Source organism: Hypanus sabinus, unplaced genomic scaffold (genome assembly GCF_030144855.1).
Source record: "Hypanus sabinus isolate sHypSab1 unplaced genomic scaffold, sHypSab1.hap1 scaffold_1447, whole genome shotgun sequence".
Classification (NCBI taxonomy): domain Eukaryota; kingdom Metazoa; phylum Chordata; class Chondrichthyes; order Myliobatiformes; family Dasyatidae; genus Hypanus; species Hypanus sabinus.
Genome location: NW_026779520.1, coordinates 17,945 through 36,646, shown reverse-complemented (window position 1 = coordinate 36,646; position 18,702 = coordinate 17,945). Strand labels below are relative to the sequence as shown.

General features: G+C 56.3%; 1 protein-coding gene across 1 annotated transcript in view; it reads left to right on the top strand.

Moving 5' to 3' along the window:
• The window catches only part of LOC132386974 (ubiquitin-associated and SH3 domain-containing protein A-like), an 82,421-nt gene that overhangs the window by 56,422 nt on the left and 7,297 nt on the right, over positions 1–18,702 (top strand). The window contains 1 exon segment of the mRNA XM_059959334.1: positions 14,192–14,336. Within this exon segment, the coding sequence (XP_059815317.1) occupies positions 14,192–14,336 (145 nt within the window).

The following is an 18,702-nucleotide window of genomic DNA, read 5'->3' as shown; positions in this document are numbered from 1 at the left end:
ACACCCTACCCACCCGCCCCACCTCGCACACCCTACCCACCCGCCCCATCTCGCACACCCTACCCTACCCACCCGCCCCACCTCGCACACCCTACCCTACCCACCCGCCCCACCTCGCACACCCTACCCTACCCACCCGCCCCACCTCGCACACCCTACCCACCCGCCCCACCTCGCACACCCTACCCACCCGCCCCACCTCGCACACCCTACCCACCCGCCCCACCTCGCACACCCTACCCACCCGCCCCACCTCGCACACCCTACCCTACCCACCCGCCCCACCTCGCACACCCTACCCTACCCACCCGCCCCACCTCGCACACCCTACCCACCCGCCCCATCTCGCACACCCTACCCTACCCACCCGCCCCACCTCGCACACCCGACCCTACCCACCCACCCGCCCCACCTCGCACACCCGACCCTACCCACCCACCCCATCTCGCACACCCTACCCTACCCACCCGTCCCATCTCGCACACCCTACCCACCCGCCCCATCTCGCACACCCTACCCTACCCACCCGCCCCATCTCGCACACCCTACCCACCCGCCCCATCTCGCACACCCGACCCTACCCACCCCATCTCGCACACCCTACCCACCCGCCCCATCTCGCACACCCTACCCACCCGCCCCACCTCGCACACCCTACCCACCCGCCCCATCTCGCACACCCTACCCACCCGCCCCACCTCGCACACCCTACCCTACCCACCCGCCCCATCTCGCACACCCTACCCACCCGCCCCACCTCGCACACCCGACCCTACCCACCCGCCCCATCTCGCACACCCTACCCGCCCGCCCCATCTCGCACACCCTAACCACCTACCACATCTCATACACCTTACCCTACCCACCCATCCCACCCCATCTCACACAACCTACCCTACCCACCCATCCCACCCCATCTCACACAACCTACCCTCCTACCCCATCTCGCACACCCGACCCACCCGCCCCATCTCGCACACCCGACCCACCCGCCCCATCTCGCACACCCTACCCGACCCACCCGCCCCATCTCGCACACCCGACCCACCCGCCCCATTTCGCACACCCGACCCACCCGCCCCATCTCGCACACCCTACCCACCCGCCCCATCTCGCACACCCTACCCTACCCACCCCATCTCGCACACCCTACCCACCCGCCCCATCTCGCACACCCTACCCACCCGCCCCATCTCGCACACCCTACCCACCCGCCCCATCTCGCACACCCTACCCACCCGCCCCATCTCGCACACCCGACCCACCCGCCCCATCTCGCACACCCGACCCACCCGCCCCATCTCGCACACCCTACCCACCCGCCCCATCTCGCACACCCTACCCACCCGCCCCATCTCGCACACCCTACCCACCCGCCCCATCTCGCACACCCTACCCACCCGCCCCATCTCGCACACCCTACCCACCCGCCCCATCTCGCACACCCGACCCACCCGCCCCATCTCGCACACCCGACCCACCCGCCCCATCTCGCACACCCTACCCACCCGCCCCATCTCGCACACCCGACCCACCCACCCCATCTCGCACACCCTACCCACCCCATCTCGCACACCCGACCCACCCGCCCCATCTCGCACACCCGACCCACCCGCCCCATCTCGCACACCCGACCCACCCGCCCCATCTCGCACACCCGACCCACCCGCCCCATCTCGCACACCCGACCCACCCGCCCCATCTCGCACACCCGACCCACCCGCCCCATCTCGCACACCCGACCCACCCGCCCCATCTCGCACACCCGACCCACCCGCCCCATCTCGCACACCCGACCCACCCGCCCCATCTCGCACACCCGACCCACCCGCCCCATCTCGCACACCCTACCCACCCACCCCATCTCGCACACCCGACCCACCCGCCCCATCTCGCACACCCTACCCGACCCACCCGCCCCATCTCGCACACCCTACCCTACCCGCCCCATCTCGCACACCCTACCCGACCCACCCGCCCCATCTCGCACACCCTACCCACCCATCCCACCCCATCTCACACAACCTACCCTACCCACCCATCCCACCCCATCTCACACATCCTACCCTCCCGCCCCATCTCGCACACCCTACCCACCCGCCCCATCTCGCACACCCTACCCACCCGCCCCATCTCGCACACCCTACCCACCCGCCCCACCTCGCACACCCTACCCTACCCACCCGCCCCACCTCGCACACCCTACCCTACCCACCCGCCCCACCTCGCACACCCTACCCACCCGCCCCACCTCGCACACCCTACCCACCCGCCCCATCTCGCACACCCTACCCGACCCACCCGCCCCATCTCGCACACCCTACCCGACCCACCCGCCCCATCTCGCACACCCTACCCACCCGCCCCACCTCGCACACCCGACCCACCCGCCCCATCTCGCACACCCTACCCACCCGCCCCACCTCGCACACCCGACCCACCCGCCCCATCTCGCACACCCTACCCTACCCACCCGCCCCACCCTGCACACCCTACCCTACCCACCCGCCCCATCTCGCACACCCTACCCTACCCACCCGCCCCATCTCGCACACCCTACCCTACCCACCCGCCCCACCTCGCACACCCTACCCTACCCACCCCATCTCGCACACCCTACCCACCCCATCTCGCACACCCTACCCTACCCACCCGCCCCATCTCGCACACCCTACCCTACCCACCCGCCCCATCTCGCACACCCTACCCTACCCACCCGCCCCATCTCGCACACCCTACACTACCCACCCGCCCCACCTCGCACACCCTACCCACCCGCCCCATCTCGCACACCCTACCCACCCGCCCCACCTCGCACACCCGACCCACCCGCCCCATCTCGCACACCCTACCCACCCGCCCCATCTCGCACACCCTACCCACCCGCCCCACCTCGCACACCCGACCCACCCGCCCCATCTCGCACACCCTACCCACCCGCCCCATCTCGCACACCCTACCCTACCCACCCGCCCCACCTCGCACACCCTACCCTACCCACCCGCCCCACCTCGCACACCCTACCCACCCGCCCCACCTCGCACACCCTACCCACCCGCCCCATCTCGCACACCCTACCCTACCCACCCGCCCCACCTCGCACACCCTACCCTACCCACCCGCCCCACCTCGCACACCCTACCCACCCGCCCCACCTCGCACACCCTACCCACCCGCCCCATCTCGCACACCCTACCCCACCCACCCGCCCCACCTCGCACACCCTACCCTACCCACCCGCCCCACCTCGCACACCCTACCCTACCCACCCGCCCCATCTTGCACACCCTACCCACCCGCCCCACCTCGCACACCCTACCCTACCCACCCGTCCCACCTCGCACACCCTACCCTACCCACCCGCCCCACCTCGCACACCCTACCCTACCCACCCGCCCCACCTCGCACACCCTACCCTACCCACCCGCCCCACCTCGCACACCCTACCCTACCCACCCGCCCCACCTCGCACACCCTACCCTACCCACCCGCCCCACCTCGCACACCCTACCCTACCCACCCGCCCCACCTCGCACACCCTACCCACCCGCCCCACCTCGCACACCCTACCCACCCGCCCCACCTCGCACACCCTACCCTACCCACCCGCCCCACCTCGCACACCCTACCCACCCGCCCCATCTCGCACACCCTACCCTACCCACCCGCCCCACCTCGCACACCCTACCCTACCCACCCGCCCCACCTCGCACACCCGACCCTACCCACCCACCCGCCCCACCTCGCACACCCGACCCTACCCACCCACCCCATCTCGCACACCCTACCCTACCCACCCGTCCCATCTCGCACACCCTACCCACCCGCCCCATCTCGCACACCCTACCCTACCCACCCGCCCCATCTCGCACACCCTACCCTACCCACCCGCCCCATCTCGCACACCCTACCCTACCCACCCCATCTCGCACACCCTACCCACCCGCCCCATCTCGCACACCCTACCCACCCGCCCCATCTCGCACACCCTACCCACCCGCCCCATCTCGCACACCCTACCCACCCGCCCCACCTCGCACACCCTACCCTACCCACCCGCCCCACCTCGCACACCCTACCCACCCGCCCCACCTCGCACACCCGACCCTACCCACCCACCCCATCTCGCACACCCTACCCACCCGTCCCATCTCGCACACCCTACCCACCCGCCCCATCTCGCACACCCTACCCTACCCACCCGCCCCATCTCGCACACCCTACCCTACCCACCCGCCCCATCTCGCACACCCTACCCACCCACCCGCCCCACCTCGCACACCCTACCCACCCACCCGCCCCACCTCGCACACCCGTCCCACCTCGCACACCCGTCCCACCTCGCACACCCGTCCCACCTCGCACACCCGTCCCACCTCGCACACCCGACCCACCTCGCACACCCGACCCACCTCGCACACCCGACCCACCTCGCACACCCGACCCACCTCGCACACCCGACCCACCTCGCACACCCGACCCACCTCGCACACCCGACCCACCTCGCACACCCGACCCACCTCGCACACCCGACCCACCTCGCACACCCTACCCACCCGCCCCATCTCGCACACCCTACCCACCCGCCCCATCTCGCACACCCTACCCTACCCACCCGCCCCACCTCGCACACCCTACCCTACCCACCCGCCCCACCTCGCACACCCTACCCTACCCACCCGCCCCACCTCGCACACCCTACCCTACCCACCCGCCCCACCTCGCACACCCTACCCTACCCACCCGCCCCACCTCGCACACCCTACCCTACCCACCCGCCCCACCTCGCACACCCTACCCTACCCACCCGCCCCACCTCGCACACCCTACCCACCCGCCCCACCTCGCACACCCTACCCTACCCACCCGCCCCACCTCGCACACCCTACCCTACCCACCCGCCCCACCTCGCACACCCTACCCCACCCACCCGCCCCACCTCGCACACCCTACCCACCCACCCGCCCCACCTCGCACACCCTACCCTACCCACCCCAGCTCGCACACCCTACCCTACCCACCCGCCCCACCCCGCACACCCTACCCTACCCACCCGCCCCACCTCGCACACCCTACCCTACCCACCCGCCCCACCCCGCACACCCTACCCTACCCACCCGCCCCACCTCGCACACCCTACCCTACCCACCCGCCCCACCTCGCACACCCTACCCTACCCACCCGCCCCACCTCGCACACCCTACCCTACCCACCCGCCCCACCTCGCACACCCTACCCTACCCACCCGCCCCACCTCGCACACCCTACCCTACCCACCCGCCCCACCTCGCACACCCTACCCTACCCACCCGCCCCACCTCGCACACCCTACCCACCCGCCCCATCTCGCACACCCTACCCACCCGCCCCATCTCGCACACCCTACCCACCCGCCCCATCTCGCACACCCTACCCTACCCACCCGCCCCATCTCGCACACCCTACCCTACCCACCCGCCCCATCTCGCACACCCTACCCTACCCACCCGCCCCATCTCGCACACCCTACCCTACCCACCCGCCCCATCTCGCACACCCGACCCTACCCACCCGCCCCACCTCGCACACCCTACCCTACCCACCCGCCCCACCTCGCACACCCTACCCTACCCACCCGCCCCACCTCGCACACCCTACCCTACCCACCCGCCCCACCTCGCACACCCTACCCTACCCACCCGCCCCACCTCGCACACCCTACTCTACCCACCCGCCCCACCTCGCACACCCTACCCTACCCACCCGCCCCATCTCGCACACCCTACCCTACCCACCCGCCCCACCTCGCACACCCTAGCCACTTACCCCATCCCATCTCACACACCCTAGCCACCTACCCCATCCCATCTCACACACCCTAGCCACCTACCCCATCCCATCTCACACACCCTAGCCACCTACCCCATCCCATCTCACACACCCTAGCCACCTACCCCATCCCATCTCACACACCCTAGCCACCTACCCCATCCCATCTCACACACCCTAGCCACCTACCCCATCCCATCTCACACACCCTAGCCACCTACCCCATCCCATCTCACACACCCTAGCCACCTACCCCATCCCATCTCACACACCCTAGCCACCTACCCCATCCCATCTCACACACCCTAGCCACCTACCCCATCCCATCTCACACACCCTAACCACCTACCCCATCTCACAAACCCTACCCACCCACTCCATCCCATATCACCCAAACCAACCTGACCTACCCCTGCCCAGCCCATGCCAATCCATCTCACCCCTCCCACCCAAACGCACTTCACTAACCCCAAACACCGGCTGTGTACTCTGTTCATACACATTATTGGTTTGTTTGTAGAGACACAGTGTAGAACAGCCCATCCGGCCCTTTGATCTATGCCTCCCAACAAACCCCAATTTAATCCTAGCCAGGTCACGGGACAAATTACGGTGACCAATTCACCTACCAACAGCAATGCCTTTGGACTTTGGGAGGAGACCCACGCAGTCTCGAGAAAATTTATAAACTCCTTACAGGCAATGGTGGGAATTGAACCCGAGTCACTGGTAAAGAGTTGTGCTAACCACCTTGGTGCTGCCCGGTAATTATATAAACCTCTATCAGATCTCTCCTCAGTCACCGCAGCTCTGGAGAAGACAGTTAGTCCAACTTCTCACTATAGCTCATTCTCTCTAATCCGGGCAGTGTGCTGGCTCGACATCCTTCCTATAATGGAGCAACCAGAATGTCTGCAATACTCCAGATGAAGTCTGACTACAGTGTACGAGGCCGCAAGATTAACTTCCCAATGCTTGAACTCAATCGAGTGATAAACCTGCAGCCCAGTGACAGGCCCTTTGGCTCATCATCTGTGCAGAGCCATTTAAACTGCCCAGTCTCACAGCCTGCACCTGGGTAATATCTCTCCATGTAGTTCCCATCCATGTACCTAACCAAACCTCGTCAACGTTGAAATCGAAGTTGCATCCACCACTTGTGCTGGCAGCTCATTCCACACTCTCACCACCCTCTGAGAGAAAAGAGAACACCCTCATGTTCCCACAAGACCATAAGATATGTGAGTACAATTAGGCCATTTGGCCCATCAAGTCTGCTCCACCATTTAATGATGGCTGATTCTATGTTTAACCTCTCCTCAGACCCACTCCCCGGCTTTCTCCTCATAACCTTTAATGCCATGTCCAGTCAAGAGCCTACCAAGCTCTGCCTTAAATACACCCAACAACCTGGTCTCTGCAGCTGCCTGCGGTAATAAATTCCACAAATTCACCACTCTCTAGCTAAAGAAATTTCTCCACATCGCTGTTTTAAATGGATGATCCTCTATCCTGAGGCTGTGCCCTCTTGATCTAGACTCCCACCATCAGAAACATCCTTGCCACGTTTACTAGGCCTTTCAACAGTTGAAAGGTTTTAATGAGATACCCACCCATCCTTCTAAATTCCAGTAAGTACAGACCCAGAGCCATCAAAGTATGACAACCCTTTCATTCCCAAATCATCCTTGTGAACCTCCAATGAGAAGGTTCCCCTTAAACTTCTCTTTTCACCCTTAACCCATGACCTCTAGTTGTAGTCTCACCCAACCTCAGTGGAAAAAGCCTGCTTACAGTTACCCAATCTATACACGCATAATTTTGTTTATCAAATCTCTCCTCATTCTCCTACGCTTCAGGGAATAAAGTCCTGTCCTATTTAACCCTTCCCCATAACTCCGGTCCTCCAGTCCCAGCAACATCCTTGTGAATTTTCTCTGTACTCTTTCAACCTTGTTTACATCTTTCCTATATGTAGTTACCTATAATTGCTCATCATACTCCAAATTAGGCCTTGTACAACTTTAACATAACATCCTGTACTCAATACTTTGATCTATAAAGGCAATGTGCCAAAAGCTCTCTTTACAAACCTATCTACTTGTGTTGTCACTTGATCCATGGATCTGTATTTCCAGATCCCTTTGTTCTACCACACTCCTCACTACCCTACTGTTCACTGTGTAAGTCCTAGCTCGGTTGGTCCTTCCGAAGTGCAACACTCACAATTGACTGTATTAAATGCCATCTGCCATTTTTCAGCTGGTTCAGATCCTACCCTCACTGTCCACTACATCCCCAATCTTGGTGTCATCTGCAAATTTGCTGATCCAGTTAACCATATTATCATCTAGATTATTGTTATAGACGACAAACAGCAACGAGCCAGCACCGAACCCAGCAGCTCTCCACTAGTCACAGGCTCCACTCAGAGAGACAACCATTTACTGCAAAGCCAGTGTCTAATCCAAAGTGAATGCCAAATGACTGAACCTTTTTGTCCAACCTCCCATGCGGAACCTTGTCAAATGTCTTGCTAAAGTCCAGGTAGACAACGTCCACTGTCTTGCCTTCATCAACTTCCATGATAACTTCTTTGAAAAACTCTAGAGATCAGTTAGACACAACCTACCATACACAATGCCATGCTGATTATCCCTAATCAGTCCCTGTCTATCCAAATACTTATATGTCCTGTCTCTCAGAAAATCTTCCAAGAACTTTCCCACTACTGACGTAAGGCTCACCAGCCTATAATTTCCTGGTTTATTTCTAGAGCCTTCTTTAAATAGCAAAACAATATTAGCTATCCTCCAGTTCTCCAGTACCTCACCCGTCTCTAAGGATGATTTAAAGAACTCTGCTGCAGCCCTTGCACTATCCTCCCACAGTCTGAAGAACACTTGGAGATTTATCCACCCTAATTTGCCTCAAGACAGCAACACCTCCTCTGTAATCTGTATAGGGTTGATGACCTCACTGCTGTTTTGCATCACTTCTACAGACTCAGTCCATCTCCTGAGTAAAAACAGCTGCAAAAAAATCCACCTAAGATCACTCCCATCTCTTCTGGCTCCATGCTGATCATCAAGAGGATCAATTTTGTCCTTTGTTATACTTTTAGTCATAGAACACAACAGTACAGAAGCAGGCCCGTTGGCTTATCTCGTCTGTGTTGTTTCTTTCCACACCTTGTGCACATCGGGCAGGAGCCTTGCATTTTTTAGCATTTGTCTTGTTACTTACAAGGCTGAATTGCTAGGTCAATGCTCAACCGAGCACGAATGGAAAGCGTGCGAGCAGCTGGCCGGATTCAGACCCAGGACCACTCGCCTCAAAGTCCATTGCAGATGCCACTACACCACCAGCTGGCTTATCTCACCTGCATCAAATTATTAATCTGTCTGGCCCCATTGACCTGCACCCTGGACCAGATCCCTCCGTACCCCACTCATCTATGTACCCTGCTCTCTTGCACTTCTTATACTCCACAAGTACCTCATTTATTCCTACCTTCCCATACCTTCTAAGTAACACCTTTCTTTTCTTAACCATGACCTCAGTATCACTCAAAAACCAAGGTTTCCTATATCTGTGATCCATACCTTTTACTCTGATAGGAATGCACAAAGTTTCTAATCTCAAAATTTTGAAGGTCTTGCACTTAGCAAATACACCTTTGCCTGTCCCAATCCACATTTGTAAACAGTCGATGCTTCAGACCGAGATCGTTCTTAAACATAGTACTGTAGCTTTATGTTAGACCTCCCAAGGTGCGTCATCTCACACTCAACCTAAACTCCATCTGCTGACGGTCCACCTGATTTCTATCCCACTGCATCCTTTGGCAATCTTCTATGTTATCCACAACACCAGCAATCTCTGTGAACTCACCGACACACAATCAAGCAACCCTGTTGGCGTATTTATGAGGGCTTTGTTTAGCTGAGTGTGGGGGAGGCAGAAAAGCTCAGTCTGTTTCTGTATCCCCTGGTCCTCATGGGCTGAACCCCGGCTCCCCACAGAGCCCTGTCCCAGTCAGAACAGACCTGCAACATCACAAGACAAAGGAGCAGAAGTAGGCCATTCGACCCATCGAGTCTGCTCCACCACACCACCATGAGCTAAACTATTCTCCCATCTAGTTCCAGTTTCTGGCTTTTTCCCCATATCCCTTGATACCCTGACTAATTAGATACCTATCAATCTCCTCCTTAAACACCCTCAATGATCGGGCCTCCACAGCTGTTTGTGGCAAAAAATTCCATAAATCCAAGACCCTCTGGCTAAAGTCATGCTGCAGGATTAGGAAGAGTCTGTAATGCAGAGAGTTGGGATACATGGGTGTTACTCTAGTTGACAAACAGTGGTGAGTGGTGTGCTGCAGGGGTCGGTGCTGGGCCCACAACTGTTCACAATATACATAAGCAACCTGGAATAGGGCCTGAGTGTAGTGATCTAAATTTGCTGATGATACTAAATTGAGCGGAAAAGCAAATGGGGCAGAAGATATGGAGCATCTGCAGAAATACATAGATAGGTTAAGTGAGTGGGCAAGGGTCTGGCAGATGGAGTACAATGTTGGTAAATGTGAGGTCATCCACTTTGAATGAAAATGGAAGATCAGATTATTATTTAAATGGTAAAAAATTGCAGTATGCTATGCTGCTGTGCAGAGGGACTGGGGAGTGCTTGTGCATGAATCACAAAAAGTTGGTTTGCAGGTGCAGCAGGCTGTCAAGAAGCCAAATGGAATGTTGGCCTTCATTGCTAGAGGGATTGAATTTAAGAGGAGGGAGGTTATGCTGCAACTATACAGGGTACTGGTGAGGCCGCACCTGGAGTACTGTGTACAGTTCTGGTCTCCTTACTTGAGGAAGGATATACTGGCTTTGGAGGCGGTGCAGAGGAGGTTCACCAGGTTGATTCCAGAGATGAGGGGAGATTGAGTTGCCTGGGAGGAGATCATATAGAAACATATAAAATTATGAAAGGGGTAGATAGATAGAGGCAGGAAAGTTGTTTCCACTGGTAAGTGAGACTAGAACTAGGGGACATAGCCTCAAGATTTGGGGGAGTAGTAGGGGAATTAAGGGTTATGGGGAAAAGGCAGTTAGGTGCTTTAAACTAGTAAGATGGGGGGGTGGGAATCATTTTGAGGAAATCATGGGAGAGGAGGTTAGTTCACCAGTAGAGCAAGTAAATAGACAGTGTGTGAGGGAGGAAAGGCAGGTGATGGAGAAGGAATGTGCTCAGCCCGAAGATGTAGGGGAGAAGAAAGAAAAGGATAATAAATTTGAATGCATTGTTAGGGATGAAAAGAGAGGAGGGGGTGGAGAGTATCTTAAATGTATCTATTTTAATGCTAGGAGCATTGTAAGAAAGGTGGATGAGCTTAAAGCGTGGATTGATACCTGGAATTATGATGTTGTAGCTATTAGTGAAACATGGTTGCAGGAAGGGTGTGATTGGCAACTAAATATTCCTGGATTTATTTGCTTCAGGTGTGATAGAGTAGGAGGGGCCAGAGGAGGAGGTGTTGCATTGCTTGTCCGAGAAAATCTTATGGCGGTGCTTTGGAAGGATAGATTAGAGAGCTCCTCTAGGGAGACTATTTGGGTGGAATTGAGGAATGGGAAGGGTGTAGTAACACTGATAGGAGTGTATTATAGGCCATTTAATGGGGAGCGTGAGTTGGAAGAGCAAATGTGTAAGCAGATGGCAGATATTTGTAGTAAACACAAGGTGGTGATTGTGGGAGATTTTAATTTTCCACACGTAGACTGGGAAGCTCATTCTGTAAAAGGGCTGGATGGTTTAGAGTTTGTGAAATGTGTGCAGGATAGTTTTTTGCAACAATACATACAAGTACTGACTAGAGATGGGGCAGTGTTGGATCTCCTGTTAGGGAATGCGATAGGTCAGCTGACAGATGTATGTGTTGGGGAGCACTTCGGGTCCAGTGATCACAATAGCATTAGCTTCAATATAATTATGGAGAAGGACAGGACTGGACCTAGAGTTGAGATTTTTGATTGGAGAAAGGCTAACTTTGAGGAGATGCAAAGGGATTTAGAGAGAGTGGATTGGGTCAAGTTGTTTTATGGGAAGGATGTAATAGAGAAATGGAGGTCATTTAAGGGTGAAATTATGAGGGTACAGAATCTTTATGTTCCTGTTAGGTTGAAAGGAAAGGTTAAAGGTTTGAAAGCACCATGGTTTTCAAGGGATATTAGAAATTTGGTTCGGAAAAAGAGGGACGTCTACAATAGATATAGGCAACATGGAGTAAAGGAATTGCTCGAGGAATATAAAGAATGTAAAAGGAATCTTAAGAAAGAGATTAGAAAAGCTAAAAGAAGATACGAAGTTGGTTTGGCAAATAAGGTGAAAGTAAATCCGAAAGGTTTCTACAGTTATATTAAAAGCAAGCGGGTAGTGAGGGATAAAATTGGCCCCTTAGAGAATCAGAGTGGTCAGCTATGTGTGGAGCCAGGGAGATGGGAGAGATTTTGAACGATTTCTTCTCTTCGGTATTCACTAAGGAGAAGGATATTGAATTGTGTAAGGTGTGGGAAACAAGTAAGGAAGTTATGGAACATATGACAATTAAAGAGGTGGAAGTACTGGCGCTTTTAAGAAATTTAAAAGTGGATAAACCTCCGGGTCCTGACAGGATATTCCCCAGGACCTTGAGGGAAGTTTGTGTAGAACTAGCAGGAGCTCTAACGGAGATCTTTAAGATGTCATTAGAAACGGGGATTGTGCCGGAGGATTGGCGTATTGCTCATGTGGTTCCATTGTTTAAAAAGGGTTCTAGAAGTAAGCCTAGCAATTATAAACCTGTCAGTTTGACATCAGTGGTGGGTAAATTAATGGAAAGTATTCTTAGAGATAGTATTAATAATTATCTGGATAGACAGGATCTGATTAGGAGTAGCCAGCATGGATTTGTGCGCGGAAGGTCATGTTTGACAAACCTTATTGAATTTTTTGAAGAAGTTACAAGGAATGTTGACGAGGGTAAGGCAGTGGATGTAGTCTATGTGGACTTCAGCAAAGCCTTTGACAAAGTTCCACATGGAAGGTTAGTTAAGAAGGTTCAGTCGTTAGGTATTAATGCTGGAGTAATAAAATGGATTCAACAGTGGCTAGATGGGAGATGCCAGAGAGTAGTGGTGGATAATTGTTTATCGGGATGGAGGCCGGTGACTAGCGGGGTGCCTCAGGGATATGTTTTGGGCCCAATGTTGTTTGTAATATACATGATCTGGATGATGGGGTGGTAAATTGGATTAGTAAGTATGCCGATGATACTAAGGTAGGAGGTGTTGTGGATAATGAGGTGGGTTTTCAAAGCTTGCAGGGAGATTTATGCCAGTTAGAAGAATGGGCTGAACGTTGGCAGATGGAGTTTAATGCTGAGAAGTGTGAGGTTCTACATTTTGGCAGGAATAATCCAGATAGAACATACAGGGTAAATGGTAGGGCATTGAGGAATGCAGAGGAACAGAGAGATCTAGGAATAACTGTGCATAGTTCCCTGAAGGTGGAGTCTCCTGTAGATAGGGTGGTGAAGAAGGCTTTTGGAACGCTGGCCTTTATAAATCAAAGCATTGAGTACAGAAGTTGGAATGTAATGTTAAAATTGTACAAGGCATTGGTAAGGCCAAATTTAGAATATTGTGTGCAGTTCTGGTCACCGAATTATAGGAAAGATATCAATAAATTAGAGAGAGTGCAGAGACAATTTACTAGGATGTTACCTGGGTTTCAGCACTTAAGTTACAGAGAAAGGTTGAACAAGTTAGGTCTCTATTCATTGGAGCGTAGAAGGTTGAGGGGGGGATTTGATTGAGGTATTTAAAATTTTGAGAGGGATAGATAGAGTTGATGTGAATAGGCTGTTTCCACTGAGAGTAGGGGAGATTCAAACGAAAGGACATGATTTGAGAGTTAGGGGGCAGAAGTTTAAAGGAAACACGAGGGGGTATTTCTTTACTCGGAAAGTGATAGCTGTGTGGAATGAGCTTCCTGTAGAAGTAGTAGAGGCCAGTTGTGTCATTTAAGGTAAAATTGGATAGGTATATGGACAGGAAAGGAGTGGAGGGTTATGGGCTGAGTGCGGGTAGGTGGGACTAGGTGAGATTAAGAGTTTGGCACGGACTAGGAGGGCCGAGATGGCCTATTTACGTGGTGTGATTGTTATATGTAACACAGAGTTCAAAAAAAAAGGTGGAGACGAGTCCATGTCCAGATCAGCCATGATCTTATTGAATGGCAGAACAGGCTCGATGGGCCAGATGGCCTACTCCTGCTCCGATTTCTTATGTTATGTTCTTATGGACTGTATACTCCACTAATGACCACATCCCCACTCCAGGTCTGCAGCCAAACCCCCAGCTGGAAATCCGCGTAGAGCCGGGACTCTTCGAATGGACCAAGTGGGAGGCAGCAAAATCGATCCCAAACTTCATGTCAGTTGCAGAACTCAAGGCAGCCGGATACTCGGTGGATGGGAGTTACAGGTGGGCAGTCAGTGTATCACCCCCCCTCCGCGGTGGGTCAGTGTATCACCCCCCCTCCGCGGTGGGTCAGTGTATCACCCCCCCTCCGCGGTGGGTCAGTGTATCACCCCCCCTCCGCGGTGGGTCAGTGTATCACCCCCCCTCCGCGGTGGGTCAGTGTATCACCCCCCCTCCGCGGTGGGTCAGTGTATCACCCCCCCCCCCGCGGTGGGTCAGTGTATCACTCCCCCCCCGCGGTGGGTCAGTGTATCACTCCCCCCCCGCGGTGGGTCAGTGTATCACTCCCCCCCCGCGGTGGGTCACTCCCCCCCCCGCGGTGGGTCAGTGTATCACTCCCCCCCCCGCGGTGGGTCAGTGTATCACTCCCCCCCCCCGCGGTGGGTCAGTGTATCACTCCCCCCCCCGCGGTGGGTCAGTGTATCACTCCCCCCCCCGCGGTGGGTCAGTGTATCACCCCCCCCCCCACCGCGGTGGGTCAGCGTATCACCCCCCCCCCCCGCGGTGGGTCAGCGTATCACCCCCCCCCCCGCGGTGGGTCAGCGTATCACCCCCCCCCCCCCGCGGTGGGTCAGCGTATCACCCCCCCCCCGCGGTGGGTCAGCGTATCACCCCACTCCGAGGGGAGTGTGATGGGGAGAGTGAGGGGGAGTGTGATGGGGAGAGTGAGGGGGAGTGTGATGGGGAGAGTGAGGGGGAGTGTGACAGGGAGAGCGAGGGGGAGTGTGACAGGGAGAGCGAGGGGGAGTGTGACAGGGAGAGCGAGGGGGAGTGTGACAGGGAGAGCGAGGGGGAGTGTGATGCAGAAAGTGAGGGGAGGGTGAGTGCGACAGGGAGAGTGAGGGGGAGTGCGACAGGGAGAGTGAGGGGGAAATGTGATGTGGAAAGTGAGGGGAGGATGAGTGTGACAGGGAGTGTGAGGGGGAGTGTGACAGGGAGAGTGAGGGGAGGGGAGTGTGACAGGGAGAGCGAGGGGGAGTGAGACGTAGAAAGTGAGGGGAGGGTATGTGTGACGGAGAGTGAGGGGTGAGTGTGACGGGGAGAGTGAGGGGAGTGTGATGTGGAAAGTGAGGGGTGAGTGTGACAGGGAGAGTGAGGGGAGGGGAGTGTGACAGGGAGAGCGGGGGGGAGTGTGATGTGGAAAGTGAGGGGTGAGTGTGACAGGGAGAGTGAGGGGTGAGTGTGACGGGGAGAGCGAGGGGGAGTGTGATGTGGAAAGTGAGGGGGGAGTGTGACAGGGAGAGTGAGGGGGAGTGTGATGTGGAAAGTGAGGGGGGAGTGTGATGTGGAAAGTGAGGGGGAGTGTGACGGGGAGAGCGAGGGGGAGTGTGACGGGGAGAGCGAGGGGGAGTGTGACGGGGAGAGCGAGGGGGAGTGTGACGGGGAGAGCGAGGGGGAGTGTGACGGGGAGAGCGAGGGGGAGTGTGACGGGGAGAGCGAGGGGGAGTGTGACAGGGAGAGCGAGGGGGAGTGTGATGTGGAAAGTGAGGGGGAGTGTGACGGGGAGAGCGAGGGGGAGTGTGATGTGGAAAGTGAGGGGGAGTGTGACGGGGAGAGCGAGGGGGAGTGTGATGTGGAAAGTGAGGGGTGAGTGTGACAGGGAGAGTGAGGGGAGTGTGACGGGGAGAGCGAGGGGGAGTGTGATGTGGAAAGTGAGGGGGGAGTGTGACAGGGAGAGTGAGGGGGAGTGTGATGTGGAAAGTGAGGGGTGAGTGTGACAGGGAGAGTGAGGGGAGTGTGACGGGGAGAGCGAGGGGGAGTGTGATGTGGAAAGTGAGGGGTGAGTGTGACAGGGAGAGTGAGGGGGAGTGTGATGTGGAAAGTGAGGGGTGAGTGTGACGGGGAGAGTGAGGGGGAGTGTGATGTGGAAAGTGAGGGGTGAGTGTGACAGGGAGAGTGAGGGGAATGTGACAGGGAGAGCGAGGGGGAGTGTGATGTAGAAAGTGAGGGGAGGGTATGTGTGACAGGGAGAGTGAGGGGGAGTGTGATGTGGAAAGTGAGGGGTGAGTGTGACAGGGAGAGTGAGGGGGAGTGTGATGTGGAAAGTGAGGGGTGAGTGTGACAGGGAGAGTGAGGGGAGTGTGACAGGGAGAGCGAGGGGGAGTGTGATGTAGAAAGTGAGGGGAGGGTATGTGTGACAGGGAGAGTGAGGGGGAGTGTGATGTGGAAAGTGAGGGGTGAGTGTGACAGGGAGAGTGAGGGGGAGTGTGATGTGGAAAGTGAGGGGTGAGTGTGACAGGGAGAGTGAGGGGGAGTGTGATGTGGAAAGTGAGGGGTGAGTGTGACAGGGAGAGTGAGGGGGAGTGTGATGTAGAAAGTGAGGGGAGGGTTTGTGAGACGGAGAGTGAGGGGGAGTGTGATGTGGAAAGTGAGGGGTGAGTGTGACAGGGAGAGTGAGGGGGAGTGTGATGTGGAAAGTGAGGGGTGAGTGTGACAGGGAGAGTGAGGGGAGTGTGACAGGGAGAGCGAGGGGGAGTGTGATGTAGAAAGTGAGGGGAGGGTATGTGTGACAGGGAGAGTGAGGGGGAGTGTGATGTGGAAAGTGAGGGGTGAGTGTGACAGGGAGAGTGAGGGGGAGTGTGATGTGGAAAGTGAGGGGTGAGTGTGACAGGGAGAGCGAGGGGGAGTGTGATGTGGAAAGTGAGGGGTGAGTGTGACAGGGAGAGTGAGAGGGAGTGTGACAGGGAGAGCGAGGGGGAGTGTGATGTAGAAAGTGAGGGGAGGGTATGTGTGACGGAGAGTGAGGGGGAGTGTGATGTGGAAAGTGAGGGGTGAATGTGACAGGGAGAGCGAGGGGGAGTGTGATGTGGAAAGTGAGGGGTGAGTGTGACAGGGAGAGTGAGAGGGAGTGTGACAGGGAGAGCGAGGGGGAGTGTGATGTAGAAAGTGAGGGGAGGGTATGTGTGACAGGGAGAGTGAGGGGGAGTGTGATGTGGAAAGTGAGGGGTGAGTGTGACAGGGAGAGTGAGGGGGAGTGTGATGTGGAAAGTGAGGGGTGAGTGTGACAGGGAGAGTGAGGGGGAGTGTGATGTAGAAAGTGAGGGGAGGGTTTGTGAGACGGAGAGTGAGGGGGAGTGTGATGTGGAAAGTGAGGGGTGAGTGTGACAGGGAGAGTGAGGGGGAGTGTGATGTGGAAAGTGAGGGGTGAGTGTGACAGGGAGAGTGAGGGGAGTGTGACAGGGAGAGCGAGGGGGAGTGTGATGTAGAAAGTGAGGGGAGGGTATGTGTGACAGGGAGAGTGAGGGGGAGTGTGATGTGGAAAGTGAGGGGTGAGTGTGACAGGGAGAGTGAGGGGGAGTGTGATGTGGAAAGTGAGGGGTGAGTGTGACAGGGAGAGCGAGGGGGAGTGTGATGTGGAAAGTGAGGGGTGAGTGTGACAGGGAGAGTGAGAGGGAGTGTGACAGGGAGAGCGAGGGGGAGTGTGATGTAGAAAGTGAGGGGAGGGTATGTGTGACGGAGAGTGAGGGGGAGTGTGATGTGGAAAGTGAGGGGTGAATGTGACAGGGAGAGCGAGGGGGAGTGTGATGTGGAAAGTGAGGGGTGAGTGTGACAGGGAGAGTGAGAGGGAGTGTGACAGGGAGAGCGAGGGGGAGTGTGATGTAGAAAGTGAGGGGAGGGTTTGTGTGACGGAGAGTGAGGGGGAGTGTGATGTGGAAAGTGAGGGGTGAGTGTGACAGGGAGAGTGAGGGGAGGGGAATGTGAAGGGGAGTGTGACAGGGAGAGTGAGGGGAGTGTGACGGAGAGTGAGGGGGAGTGTGCTGCAGAAAGTGAGGGGAGGGGGAGTATGACGGGGAGACTGAGGGGGAGTGTGATGGGGAAAGTAAGGGTGAGTGTGATGGGGAGAGTGAGGGGAGGGGGAGTGGTGGAATTCAGGAGGAGGGGTTGTACAGATTGATGGGAGGATGAGTGGGAGGAGAGAGGGAGGAAGTTCCCTCTCTTCTACAATAATCCCCGAGCTCCTACGTAAATCCTGTCCTGGTTTGACTTGTCCACCCACATAACTTGATTAAACACCATTTGCCGTTCCTCAACGCTCCCAAGCCAGCAGATCGGAATTACTCTGTAATAGTTGAGACAGAGTGTAGATTGGGTAGAGTACATGGTAACAGAGGTCTCTAAAACATGAGGGCAATGGTTTAGAATGAGGGGGAGAAGGTAGGGCTGAGATCTGAGGATAACATAGAACACAGCAACAGGCCTTTTGACCCGGAGAGTTGTGCCGGACTCAATAACCTGTTTCCAAGAGGAGCCATAGGGGTTGGATTCAGGAATACACTGTCTGCATGGCTTTGAATATACAGTTTTCACATTTACACTCTCTGTGACAGTCATCCAAGCACATAAGGCCCTGTGTATCTGTGAGCACTTT